General features: G+C 38.6%; 1 protein-coding gene across 1 annotated transcript in view; it reads left to right on the forward strand.

Moving 5' to 3' along the window:
- The window catches only part of Sec23a (SEC23 homolog A, COPII component), a 49196-nt gene that overhangs the window by 19321 nt on the left and 15227 nt on the right, over window positions 1-14648 (forward strand). The window contains exons 10-17 of the mRNA XM_048415431.3: window positions 734-857; window positions 3310-3390; window positions 4278-4367; window positions 5945-6051; window positions 7630-7783; window positions 10586-10663; window positions 12026-12187; window positions 14180-14266. Of these exons, the coding sequence (XP_048271388.1) occupies window positions 734-857; window positions 3310-3390; window positions 4278-4367; window positions 5945-6051; window positions 7630-7783; window positions 10586-10663; window positions 12026-12187; window positions 14180-14266 (883 nt within the window). The remainder of the gene's footprint in view (window positions 1-733; window positions 858-3309; window positions 3391-4277; window positions 4368-5944; window positions 6052-7629; window positions 7784-10585; window positions 10664-12025; window positions 12188-14179; window positions 14267-14648) is intronic.

Here is a 14648-nt window from a genome sequence, read left to right on the forward strand (position 1 = left end):
TTTATAGACACGAAGTAATGCAGGGTGGAGATGAATTAATTCAGCATTGTGAAGGTCATTGAAAATCTCACTAAAAACAATGAAAGTTGACCTAGAGTGAATTAGAAAGACAACAGGAGAGACTTGGAAGTAGCTGATATGGACAAGAGGTTCTCAGGTATTGTAACTCGGGTTTCTTGTTAAAAAACAGTGCTCTTTTTAGTATGTGTGAGATGGGGCTTGAAATCGCCTTTTTAGGGTTGCTAGTGGTGTTAATGTTGCTGGACCAAGGACCACACTGTGAGAAGTAGAGACAACTTTTGTAGATATTTACTGTAAAAATGAGCAGTCATTAATACATTATACATGATCAAGTGTTGTGTAGAATGGATAATCTTAGATGATGTGCATGAAAGAAGCAAATCTGGGCTGGTTGGATGGCTTAGTGGGCAAAGGCTCTGTTGGCAAGCCCGATGCCCTCAGTTGGGTACATGGGACCCACATGGTAGAAGGAGAGAACTGGTGACCTGAAAGTTGTTCTCAGACCTTCACATGCTCGCTGTGTTGTGTGCATACCCATATACACAATGTAATTAATGCAATTAAGAATTATTAATGAAAATAGTGTTGATTACATTTGTTTTGGGGAATGTCTTTACTATTTGTTCATAGTCTAAGTAATTTATTTTTTTTCTGGTAACACATGAGCCCAGTTAATTGTGTTCCGTATGTTTATTTGCTTTCTTTTGTGCAGAGGATACATGGTAATGGGTGACTCTTTCAACACTTCCTTATTCAAGCAGACTTTTCAAAGAGTCTTCACCAAAGATATACATGGACAATTTAAAATGGGCTTTGGTGGCACATTAGAAATAAAGGTAAGAACCCAAACTTGACATTTGTGATGTTTATCAAGTGAGAACCTTATAGGCTTAATGGTAACTTTAAAATATTAGTCAAATTCAGATATACTTTAAAAATAATGGTTACTTTAGAACCTTGAATTAGAGATTTTGTTTCCCAAAAAAAGGTTTCATTAAGAGTATATGAGACTGGGATCGTTTCTAATAATGGTTAGAGAAGGGGAGTCATGTAAGTAAAGTTTCTTATGTTGGGTATTTTTGTTTTTTAGAGATAAGGTCTCATCCAGTTTGTCTTCTAACTCCTGGTCCTTCTGCCTCAACTTTCTAGGTGTTGCCATGCAGATGTGTTCTACTATGCCTGGCACTAAACATTACATATATATATATATATATATATATATATATATATATATATATATATATATATATAAATACTAAATTTATATGTCAGTTTTTGTTTATTTATTTGTCTTATTTTTCAAGATGGGTTTTCTCTGTGTGGCCCTGAATGTCCTACAACTCACTTTGTAGACCAGACTGCCTCAAATGCAGAGATTCTCCTGCCTCTGTCTCTTGAGTGCTAGAATTAAAGGCATGCAACACCATGCCCAGCATATGTTAGTTTTTGTTTGTTTGTTTGTTTGTGTGTATGTGTGTGTGGGCTTTTTGTTTGTTTGTTTTTTGGGGGGTAGAGTTTCTCTGTGTAGCCATGGCTCTCCTGAAACTTGCTCTGTAGACCAGGAGGTCCTTAAACTCAGAGACCTGATTCACCTATTTCTGCCTCCCAAATGCTGGGATTAAAGGCCTCAGAGTGGTAATTTGGTGGGTGGGAGAGAAACCTCCAGTTACAGGTCTTGTTATGGGGAAACTTCATCTTGAGAGAGAGAGATTAATCTAATGTATATGATCATGTGAACTAGCAGTAGAAAACAAAGTGGTGTAGTTTAGGAAGAGAAGCAAGAGTGGGGTGTGGTAGTACACTCCTTTAATCCCAGGACTTGGGAGGCAGAGGCAGATGAATCACTCACTTCAAGGCCATCCTGGTCTACAAAGGACAGTCAGGTCCAACAGAGAAAGCTTGTGTCTCAAAAATTAAAACAAAATAGCAGGGGAGTGTGGCTTTTATTAATTTCTGAAACATGAGAAGAAAATGAATTTTGTTCAGTAGCCCAGTGTGAGGGGAGTCGTGAAGGTGAGCATCAACATGAGATGTTGGAGAAGAATGTCTTGTGAGAGTGGATGGTTTCTGTTGAAATATAAGAACCATAGAATTAATTATGTGAGCTGCTTGCAGATTGGAGATGTGTAATTCTGTCATTTGAGGGTTAATGAGAAACCTTGTTTCACCTGTATAGCCTGGCTGCCCTGGAACTCACTATGTGTGCCAGGTTGTCCTTAAATTCATGAAGAGCCACTTGACTCATGTGCTACCATGCCCAGAAAAGTAGATTTTTTTCCAGTGCTGGAATTGAAATTTTTTCAATACTAAGCTAGTACTCTGTCACTGAGCTACACTCCCAGCCTTTTTTAATTTTTGTTTGTAAGACAATGTAGTAACCTAAATCTGATAGCAGGAGAAACTGAAAAGAGACTGGTCTTGGAGCTGGAGAGATGGCTCAGTGGTTAAGAGCACTGGCTGCTTTTCCTGAGGGCTCAGATATGATTCTCAGCATTAACTCATAACTGCCTGTAACTCTAGTTTCTAGCCATCCAATGCCTTCTTCTTGTCTCTGTGGACACTAGGCATGCTTGTGGTGCACAGACATACATGCAGGCAAAAAGTTCCAACACATAAGATATTTAAAAAAGAGAGATCAATCTTAAAGTGTTTTCTGTGGAGAAGCAGTAGACAAGCCTAGGGTTTTGATGTACGTAACTTAGGTATGGCATGACTTTGGAGCTAGGGTCAGATTCCCAAATGGAGTTCTCCTACAGCTGGTGGAAATAGAAGACAAGAATTAAATTAGAGCTTAATGGCTAATTATTTTAATTTTAGCATATTTTTATTGCCTTATTTTTGAGATGGAGTTTTCTATGTGACTGTGGCTGTCCTGGAACTTGCTATATAGACCAGACTGTTCTCAACCTCATGTACATCTACCTGTCTTTGTCTCTAGGTGCTCGAATTAAAGGTGGTCTCCACCATACCTGTCTCTTCACTGACTTTTGAGATTTAAATATGGAAGAATGTCTTATATTCTTAAACACTTATAAACATCTGAATTGATTTTAAAAATTACTATATTTTGTGTGTGTGTGTGTGTACATATGCGCACATGCACATGCTGTGTTGCTTGTATGGAGGCATGAGGGCAACTTAGAAGCGTTGGTTCTTTCTCTACCCTGTAGTCCCTGGAATTCAGATTCAGGTGGTCAGGCTTGGTGCAAGTGCCTTTATTCAGTCAAGCGTCTTTCAAGCCCTGGCTTTACTTTTGAGGGAACCAATGTACCATGTTCTTATTTACAGACCTCAAGGGAAATAAAGATTTCAGGAGCTATTGGACCCTGTGTGTCTCTTAACTCTAAAGGACCTTGCGTATCTGAAAATGTAAGTAATGTTTGTCCTAAAGAATACAGTCAATTTCTAGGCTAGAACAAAACAGATCCATCATGGAAGCCTCTAATTTTCCTTAAAGTTGTTGCGTGGTTGAGTTTCCATTGCACTTCCATGTGTAGTTCTTCTCCCCCGTACACTGCCACCAGTGCTCTACTTTATGTGGTTGAGCGATTCCTTGTCTTAGTGTGCTCTTAAGTGAATCTTCACGACTTGGAAATTTTTAGGTTTCTGAAAGCCAGAATTAATTTCAAGTGGTTGTCATCAGAATTAGCAACAGAACAATCAAATCAGAGAGATTTAAATTTCAACTCCTTTTATTTTCTCTGCCTGTTGAGAGACTATGATGCATTTCAAAATTACAGATATGTAGTTGTAGATAGGATGATAACACAACACAAAATAATCAGCTTTTGAAAATAACAAAGCAAAAAAAATCAGTTTATATGCCGTTTTTATGAAAACATTTGTGTCTAAATTTTCTTGACATTTAGAATGCTTATAATCCTCGTGCAGAGGACCTAGTCATATAGGCATATATATAGAATCCCTTTACAGAGATAGGAAGGTTGGGTAGAAAGATAATGTTACTGATTAATCCTTCGTTAAATAGTGCATGCTTCAAAATACCTTGTATCCTTTTAATTTACTCAGCAAACCTTTTAATGATCTTAATGTTTTGTCATAAAAGGTTGCTTACTTGTATTTAATTATGTGTTTGTGATTATGGTGTTTAAATTATTTAAGTTTTTGATACTTATTGAATAAATCTGAACGCTGTGTGTTTTTCTTACTGGAGGCTTATTCCTGCTTTTCTTCCTCCTATAAATTGATAAATAATATTCTTTAGCTTTCAAGCACCCTGTGTTTTATTTTTATAGGAGATTGGAACAGGTGGCACTTGTCAATGGAAGATATGTGGACTCAGTCCCACTACAACCTTAGCCATGTATTTTGAAGTTGTTAACCAGGTATGACTGTCTATATTTTTTTAAAAATAGGTTTTTGTATTTTGAGACAGAATATGTAGCTCCCATTCTCTGGAACTCACTATGTAGAACAGGCTGACTTTGAATTCATAGAGATCTGCCTGTCTCTGCCTCCCAAGTGCTGGGATTAAAAGTGTATGCCACCATATCTGACTGCCTTTTAATACTGGAAGGTAAACAAGTGTGGAAAGGATGCTTAAAAGAAATCCCACACTAGCTCAGAATTGAGAAATAGATGGTTATTTATTTAGGGGTAAACTCACAAATTAGAATTCTCTGTTTGAATGGAGAACAGAGACCAAATCCAGCAATCCCAAAGAGCAGCTGGGGAAGAAGGGGCAGACATAGGCTCTGCATCAACATATATAGTATAAGAGGCCACACCCCAGTAGGTAGGTAACCACAAGCTGTAAGACTTCCTACAGCAAACAATTACTAAACTAAGACACTGAATCTTTCATATAAATTGAAGGATTTATTTTCTAGTTCTGTGAACCATGTCATTGGTATTTTGATAGATTGGCAATGGATCTGTAAGCAGAATTTAAAAATACTGTTTTTCCTGTCCACAAACAAAGATATCTTTCCATTTGTTTAGTCTTTGTTTAATTTCCTTACTCTTTGTTTGGATTTATTTATAGATATTTTTTCACTATTATAAATGGGATTATTTCTTCCCCCTCTCTCCACCTCCTTTCCTTTTGTCCCTCAGCAGTGCTGGGGATTGAACCAAGTTTCTCCCCCTTCGACTAAGTCTTTATTCTTGCTAGGTAGCTAGGTAGATGTTCCACCATTGAATTCTCTATGCTAGTGTTGATTTTTCATGTCAGAGAATTGTGTTTGACAATGTTACTGATTTTTTTTTTTATGACAGTCTTATGTAGCCAGGCTGCCTTGAATTCCCTGCATAGGTGATGATGGCCTTAAACTTCTGGTCCTTTGTCTCTCAAGTGCAGGGATTACACTTTTCCCTGTATTCAGGCTGCGCAAGGCAGTCCAGCATGAGGGATAGGTTCACAGGAGCCAGCAAAGCACCAGGGACAGCTCCTGCTCCCATTGCTAGCAGTTCCACAAATAGACTAAGCTACTCTTCTTTCACATATATGCAGAGGGCCTAGGTCCATCCCATGAAGGCTCTCTGGTTGTCGTTTCAGACTCTGTGAGTTCCCATGAGCCAGGCTAGCCGTTTCCAGAGAGGCTAGGTAACAAGAAGGGCTCAAGGGGGGAGCACAGGGATCTCTCTGGGAAGGGGAAATAGAGGAGGAGAGCTCATTGGACTGTGTGTGGGTGGGTATGGGAAACTGAGGGTTTGGGTTGGGGGTGGGCGAAGGGGAAGAGTGCTGAGAGATGACTGGAAAGTGGGATAGGAGCCTGATGCTCTTAGCTGCTGAGTCATCTCTTTAGCCCCTGGACTTTTCCTTGCCCTAGAATGATTTTTTTTTTTTTTTTTGTGCTAGAGAAGATGTAGTCTTTGATACTGTGACATCACCATAGTAGATTTTTCCTTTTTGTCCTTAGTAGATTTTAGATTTTATCCTTGCTTCTTTATTTTTGTACAGCACAATGCTCCAATTCCTCAAGGAGGACGAGGTGCAGTCCAATTTGTGACCCAGTATCAGCACTCAAGTGGGCAGAGGCGTATCCGAGTGACCACGATTGCTAGGAAGTAAGTTTTTAAAATTTAATTTTAATTTTTTTATTAGAGGTTTAATTATATATTAAAACTATCGTAGGTCATACTCTGAAACTAGGTTTCTTATTTGGGTAATGTTTATGACTAGAAAATAAGCATTTATGATTAAGGGTTTATTTGTGATTTATTTCTTTCAAACCTAGCTTATTTTGTAGAATAGTCAGTTTTTAAACAGTACTCCTCAGACAGCCAGGACTGTACAGAGAAACCCTGTCTCAAAAACCAAGAACAAAACAAAATGAAACATACTCCTCAGGGTTGGAAGATAGCCCAGTTGGTAAAATGCTCGCCTTGCAAGCATGAAGACCTGAGATTGGTCCCCAGAACCCATGGAGAAAAAGCTGGATGTGGTGGACCCATGAGTAATTCCAGCTCTGGGAGATAGAGACAGATGCATTGTTGGGACTCACTCTCCTACTAGTCTAGTCTGAATCCTGTGTCAAAATTCAAGGTGCCTGGCTTCTGAGGACGACACCTCAGGGAGATACTTCCCTGCCTTCCATATCCAAATGCACAAATGTGCAACCACACATGCACACAGAAGTGCTCCTGAGTCACACACTTAAAAGCGTGTATGGTGGCACACACTTGTAATCCCAGCACTTGGGAGGTAGAGGCAAAAGGATCAGGATATCTAGGTCATTCTAATGGAGTTAAGCCAGCCTGACATACATGAAACTTTCTCAAAGAAGCAGACAAACAAACAAGCAAAGGGCTGAAGGAATGACTTAGTAAATAAGAGCATTGCTGCTGTGGAGAAGACCCAAATTCAGTTCCTAGCACCCATGTCAGGTAGCTAACAACTGCCTGTAACTGGTTTCAGGGCATCCACTGCCCTCTTATGACCTCTGCAGGCACCCACCTACACATATATAGACACATTTACATATACACACTCCTGAATAAAAATTAGTAACAACAGCAAAATATAAATAGATAAGTAAACAGATTTATTTACATTATCTCCATGGGGATAATCAAATGTTATTTAGTAGCCACATATGTATATGTACATATATACTTTTATGTATATATACACATATATAAAATATGTCATATATAAATATTGTAGGTCTTTGTGCTAGTGTGTCTACCCACTGAGCAATCCTTCTGACCCATACATAGTCTATTATTTTTACTATAAAAGTCTTGATGTCTTAAAGAATATGTTTGGAGATGTTTCTTTAGAGTTATTTTAGAAAATATTTTAAGGTTTTGGTTTTATTTTTAAGAAAATCAGTGTAATGAACAGCTAGTTGTGATGTTTTAGTAATGCTAATTAATCTGTGTAGTATTATAACCTTTTTTTTTGTTTGTTTTTATTTTTTGTTTTTCGAGATAGGAACTCGCCTGTAGACCAGGCTGGCCTCAAACTCACAGAGATCCACCTGCCTCTGCCTCCCAAGTGCTGGGATTAAAGGTGAGCACCACCACCCAGCTATAATCTTGAAATATTGAGGCGCTCTATATTCTCTGAGTGTAGCTCTGTGTGGTAGCCAACTGTGGTATTATATAACTCATTTATACTTCTGTGCTTTCTTATTTCTTTAGCTGGGCAGATGCTCAAACTCAAATCCAAAACATTGCAGCATCTTTTGACCAGGAAGCAGCTGCCATTCTCATGGCCCGGTTGGCAATATACAGAGCAGAAACAGAGGAAGGGCCAGATGTGCTTAGATGGCTGGACAGACAGCTCATTCGCCTGGTAAGAAGCAGACATGTACTTTTTCAGCTGTCCTTTAAAGCACTTACAGTGGGTGGGGAGAACTGCAGGAAGAACTCTCAAAGGACGAGACCTAGTGGTAAAGAGCCTTCTACTCACCTCCCTCAAAGTGAATGGCAAGTATGCTCCCCTTTACGTTGGCTGGTGTGAAGTTAGTTTAGAAATTAATTTTATATCATTAAATCTAAGGATTTTGTTTTGAGATAGGGTCTCTGTGTGTAGCCTTGGCTGGTCTGGAGCTTGCTGTCAAGCTTACTGTGTGTGTTAGTCTTTACTCTCTCTTTATTTTCTGTTTTAATTTCAGTGGAATATCACTATGTAAGGCTGGTCTAAAATGTACTCTCTGGGATTATTAGCTCAAGTAGTTCTTAACCTTTAATTTTTACTTTATAAATTCTGTCTTTTTTTTTAATTCTCTCATCAACTTAAACACTTGGTTTAGAATTCTGTTAGCAACCAAGAGCAGTGCCTTTTACCTGTCCGTGAGGTATCACGGCTAAGCTTGTTTAGGTTAGCTATTGTGCAGTATTGTCTAGATTTCTCCAACCTAAGAGTACTTCCTTTCTCCCACCTCCTCTTTGTGAAGAAAGCAGTGTTGTGACAGTAAATATGTCTTTTCAAGTGAGCTTCAACCTTGTACAGTCCACCAGCGATGGAACACTGCCAATACAAATGCTGGCACAGGTCCTCCATGGGTCTTTGATCTTATTTGAGTTTCTTTAAAACAACAGAATGTATTTGTAGCAGAAAAGTTTTCTTGACTATCATTAGATCCATATACATTCCTGAGCCTGCAACCAGGATAAAAGCTATTTCCAGTTTATTGCACAGCCCTCCTAGCATCACATGACATGTAGCCAGCACTTTGACTCAGTGTACTGTTTTAAATGAAACTTTTTTTTAACCTTTCTTGTGTTGGTGATCATACTTAAGTGTGCTGACTCTGTTGCTCTAGCGCTATGCTCTCAGATAGCAGTGTTTCTGTTTCCTGGGTTGCATTTTGCCCTAGCAAAATGATTGTAATTTTACATGTTGGCGTTTTGGGATCTTACCAACCATGTGAACTTTCCAATTGTGGCTAATAAGTTGTGCTCTGAAATAGCTTGCTTCCTAAGCCTTTTCAAAGAAAATAACTGAGTCTTATGTATTTATCTTGGCGTTTCAAGACAGGGTTCCACTGTGTAACAGCCTTGACTATCCTGGAACTTGCTCTGTAGACCAGGCTGGCCTTGAACTCGCAGAGATCCACCTGCCTCTGTCTCCAGAGTGCTGGGATTAAAGGCTTGCACCACTACTGCCTGGCCTTGGATTTGTCTTAATAAATACCCTATTGTTTTGAGATTCTAAAAGCTGAAGTATCTGGTGTGTGTACTTGGGCAGTGCTGATTTTAGTAAAGTACCTTTTCCATCTTGCTGAAGCTATTGTATTCATAGGTTGTCATATATGATGCTTTTTAGCAACAAAATCCACTAAGTACCTTTTATTGAGGAAAAAAGTGGTCTTTTTTCTTTGACGTTTGCTGCACAAAAGACTTAGGCTTGCAATTTTTAAAAGAGTTCTTAACAGGGTTAGGCTTCTTTTCTATCTCATATATCACCTTCACAAACTGCTGTAATTACCTGTTATATTTTAAAAAGAGAAACACTAATAAAAATCAAAAGGGTCTAGTGAATAACCAAGCGAGACAGTTGTACTAGGCACAAAGCAACATTTTCCTCACTGTGTCTAGCCAGCTCCTAGCCACACACTAAACATTCTGTAACACGTACACAGAGCAAGGCAGCTAGGCCAAAGGGCAGGTTATAGACGGAGTGGAGGGACCCATCAAGAGGAGACTAGTGGAGGTCATTTGGGAGGAAGGCTGGTGCAATCAAGCTACTATTCTACTTTTTGTGAAACATCTATTGCTCATTTTTTGTGCCTTAGCTTATGGTGTCCAAAACTGAGAATGATTTTATCCAAATATGTCACATTTGCTTCACCACAGCACAGGAAGGAATTATTTTGGTTCATAGTTTTTTGGTTTTTGATTTATGATCCTTGGCCTGTGATGTTGTGGCAGAAAGGGAGACTGTGATTATATAGTTCCCTTCAAGCATGCCCCTAGAAATGAAAATACCTCCCATTAGGCCCTTTCCCTCCCCACTGGTGCTGTGACTGGTGGGCCAAGCCTCTAACACATAGGCCTGTAGGACAGAGAGTTTTTGCTTGACAAAGAGAGGCTGGTAGTTAAGGCCATTGCCTGTTGTAGTAAGAGTTCACCATTGTGTAAGGCAGCTGGATGCCTTTTGCCATATTCTTGTATGTGACTTGCTTCCCTGTTACCTGTGCAAGTGACCTTATTTTATCCTAATTTTGCTTCTGTAAATCCTTTTCTTTACTAAATTTATTTTTTTCTTTTGGGTACTCTCAGTATGGCAAACTTTGTGCTAACAGCTGCTGTGGTATGTTGGCCAGTATTGAAAAAGATACTCTGATAGTCTTAGGTAGCTTTGTTGCCCACCCCATTGGCCTTTACATAATCTTTATTTGCTACAAAAGTCACTTGCTTAAAACAAATATAAACCTTTAGAGCATTAGAGTATATTTAGAGCATTTCTGAAATTCAAATTTTTTTTGCTTATAATTAATCTCTTGCTAAGTCAATATGTAATATTCCAACTTTACCCTATGTTGAATATCTGTCTCCTAAAAAGTAGCAACTTTTTTATAAGTAGAATATTTATGTGCAGAATTTTCTTTAGTCTACTAGAAACAAATTGCTAATATTTTATTCCATTTAGTGTCAGAAATTTGGAGAATATCACAAGGATGATCCAAGTTCCTTCCGATTTTCAGAAACATTTTCCCTTTATCCACAGGTAAGCAGGTCAAAGAGCTGCTCTTTTCTCTTGTTACCAATAGCACTGAGTTTCATCTTTTAATAATCATCTGTGCATTTATTTTATTAGATTATTCTTTTAGTTTGGTAAATTTTTGGATAACTCAGCAATTAATTTTATGCTCTGTGGTTAATGAAAAGAATATAATATCCCCATATGGGCCTTATAAATAGTCACTGTTTGGTGCCTGAAGGCTTAGCTGAAGGTGCTGTGGGTGCAGGCAAGGCTAATGTCCACTAGTGGGCCATCTGAGGTAAGAACTTCTAATTACAGCAATGCCGATAGAGTGTCCGTGCAGTAATTTTACCAATGATGTAATCTGGGGATATTCATCATCTGAGAACAGTTCTATAGTGCTGTACCAGGTGAGAGACGTGAGTCTAACTTGCCTTACAGCTCCTTTACCATCTCTGTGCTTGTCTGTCGAGTCGTTTCTCCCCCGCCCCGCCACCGTTTTTGAGACAGGGTTCTGTTTTGTAGCCAGAGTTCATTTTGAGCTTGACATGTTCTTGCCCTAGTCTTCCAAATGCTGGGGTTATATACTTGTAACTTTAGTGCTTCAGTGAAATTCATTTTTGCTCATAGAAACTGTTCTGAAACTTCAACTTTTAATGTTTTTCTTTTCTTTCTTTTTTTTTTTTTTGTGAGACAGGGTTTCTCTGTGTAGCCCTGGAACTCACTCTGTAGACCAGGCTGGCCTTAAACTCAGAGATCCACCTGCGTCTGTCTCCTAAATGCTGGGATTAAAAGTGTGTACCATTACCGCTCAATCCCCCCTTCTTTTTTCCCTCGTGAGGCAAGGTCTCCAGCCTAGGCATGCCTTGACTTCTCATATAGCTCGTTATCTGGGTGCCAGAGCAGAGCTCCTATCCCACGCTTGCCTAGCAAGCCCTCTTACAGCAGAGCTCTCTCACCAGCCCAGACACAGCTCATGAGTATCAGGGTAGGCTTTCTTGGGGTATACTTTAGAATATTTTAAAGAAAACATTTAATTTTTATTTTAAATGCCTGTGTATGTGTCTGTATGAGCTTATATGCACCATGTATGTACAATAGCCTGCACAGGTCAGGGATTCTGATACTCTGAAATGAAGTTACAGGCAGTAGTGAGCCACCCACTGTGGGTTCTGGTAATTGAAAGCCTCTTACCCCTGAATTCATTAGTAAGTACACTTAACCGCTAAGCCATCTCTCTAGTCTTACTTTAGTATATTCTTAACAGAATGTGTTTTTGTATGTTGTTAATGTGACACACAATAGTGTAAGCAAATGTTTTGTTAGAAAACTGCTATTGCTATATTAAAATCAGTAAAAGCTTATCTCACCTGTTTTATCTTGTAGTTTATGTTTCATTTAAGAAGATCTCCTTTCTTGCAAGTTTTTAATAATAGTCCTGATGAGAGTTCATATTATCGTCACCATTTCATGCGTCAAGATCTGACCCAGTCTCTAATCATGATTCAGCCCATCCTGTATGCCTATTCGTTTAGTGGCCCCCCAGAGGTAAGAGGAAAGAGTTGATTTGTCTTGTGACTGTGACGGGTGGCATGAGAGAGTGAAAACAACGTTGTTTTGAAATGAAGGTGGAATTTGTTAAGTTATTATTGCAAGATATTACTTTAAAAATACTTACTTGTGTTCCCTATATAGTGTGGTAGTTATATTATAAAATAATACAAAACTGTTATAGAATATACTCAGGTGACTGTGTTTAGTGTTTGGTTGACAACGCTCCCTAGAGTTTATGATTAGTCTTTGGAGGCTCAGAAATGATCTTGGTTCTGGAGGAGATGACTGGCTTCATAGCTTATTGTCTGAGAGGACAAGGTGTACAGTCAAGTCTCTTGTTTTCACGTGTCTTGTTTGCTTCTGGTCCTTTGATAACATATGATACATTGATTATAAAGGTATGGATTTGGAAGAGTGATAAAGTCACCCTCAGCTATTTTGGGAAACTGTTCCACACACCTTTATCATTATCAAATAAATAGCTTTCTTTATGATAATTTGAATTGTCTGTTTTACCATATAAAACTATATAACTGCCTTTAATTCCAGCACTGAGGCAGAGATCCTCCTGCTTCTGCTTTCCAGTACAGGTGTGTTCCAGCTGATAACTGTAGAACATTTTAGAAGAGAGCCGGGGTTCTCCAGCTGGAGCACCTGTCCCTGACCAGTCCCAGCCACTGTGTAACTGCGTTTGCTAATGTTTTTCTTTCAGATTCCTCTATCTGGGCCATTCTCATTAGCATAGTAACTTTTCTTTATTTAAATAAAGATTTATTTATTTATTATATATATACAGTATAATGCCTGCATGTATGCCTGCAGACCAGAAGAGGACACCAGATTTCATTACAGATGGTTTTGAGTCCTCATGTGGTTGCTGGGAACTGAACTCGGGACCTCTGGAAGAGCAGCAAGTGCTGTTAGCTTCTGTGTTCTCTCTTCAGTCCTGTTGTCTGTACTTTCTGACCTCACATTCTCTCCTCAGCTTATATGCAGCAAACTTGTTGGACAGTGTCCTTCAACAAATTCTCAGCAGCATTTCTCTGGAGAGGGCTCTTTCCTTCAAAACTTTGGCTCTGGACTTTGTCTCCTATTATTCCTTCTCGGTTTTCTTTCTACCCACAAATAACTTTTTAGTCTTATTTTTCTGGTTTCTAAATCAAGTCTTTAAAAGAGATTAAGAAATTAATCTTTTATTTGTTGTTTTGAGACAGTCTCCTCCTCTGTAGCCTAGACTGGCCTGGACTTATCTCCTGCTCCAGCCTCCCAAGAGCCGAGATGACAGGCATACGCCTCTCTACTTGACATGGTCTCAGTCTTTGCATTTTTCTTACCTTCAGTTTCTTTAAATGATGTAGTCTAAACCTATTGCTTTGGTTGCTGTCTTGGTTTATGTGTTAATCAAACTTATAAACAATTCAGGATGCTCTATTTCATATTCAGAGCTATTTTCTCATGTACCCTAAATCTCTTATTTCCCAAGCCTTCCTCTTTCCCTCAGTGTTACTGTCATCAGGCTTGAGGACTGTCTTTGATGTCTCCTTAATTATCTTATTTATTCATTCACTCATTCATTCATTCATTCATTCATTCTTTTATTTATTAAGACAGAGTCTCTGTATATAGCTTTGACTAATCTGAAACTTGCTGTGTAGACCAGGTTGGCTTGGAACTCACAAAGGTCCTTGCCTCTGCATCCCAAATGCTGGGATTAGAGTTGTTTACTGTCATGCCTGGCACATTGATTTTTAAAATTGTTACTTCACTGTTAGATTCCTTAGAAAATGAAAATCTATTGAGAATTTATAATGTCAGATTATGTTTGGTAAATTTAAAATTTAAGAAATCAGATGAAGAGGGAGAAGTAGCTACAAAAGCACACTTGCTGGATAGTGTTGTAATAGCTAATACCTGATATGCAAATTTAAAACATAAATGGAAAGAACTTAGATGGTAACCTTCCTATCTATCATTGCTTCCTTTCAGCCAGTTCTTCTGGATAGCAGCAGCATTCTTGCAGATCGCATTCTTCTCATGGACACGTTTTTCCAGATTTTGATTTATCACGGAGAGGTAAGACAATTACATTTAAAGTTATGTATGTGTGTGATTCATATTTAGTCCATGATAAGCCTTGATTTATAATAAGATACAGGTTGACTGTCTAATCCCAAAATTAAAAAATTAGTGTATTTCAATATCTAAATATTTTGAGTACATTCATAGTTATTTAAATTTTTTAAGTAAAATTAGTTTTATTTATTTATTTTCTGTGTAGAGAGGAATGTACACACATGTGCAGAGGTCAAAGACTAACTTGTGGGAATCAGTTCTTCCCTCCCTATACGAGTCCCTGGCATCAATCCAAGTCATCAGAGGCAGATGCCTTTACCCGCTGAGCCATCTTCCTGGCCCTAATGCTCAAAATTATTTGAAATGCAAGTACTGTCTTTAG

Source organism: Myodes glareolus, chromosome 11 (assembly GCF_982192425.1).
Source record: "Myodes glareolus chromosome 11, mMyoGla1.1, whole genome shotgun sequence".
Classification (NCBI taxonomy): Eukaryota; Metazoa; Chordata; class Mammalia; order Rodentia; family Cricetidae; genus Myodes; species Myodes glareolus.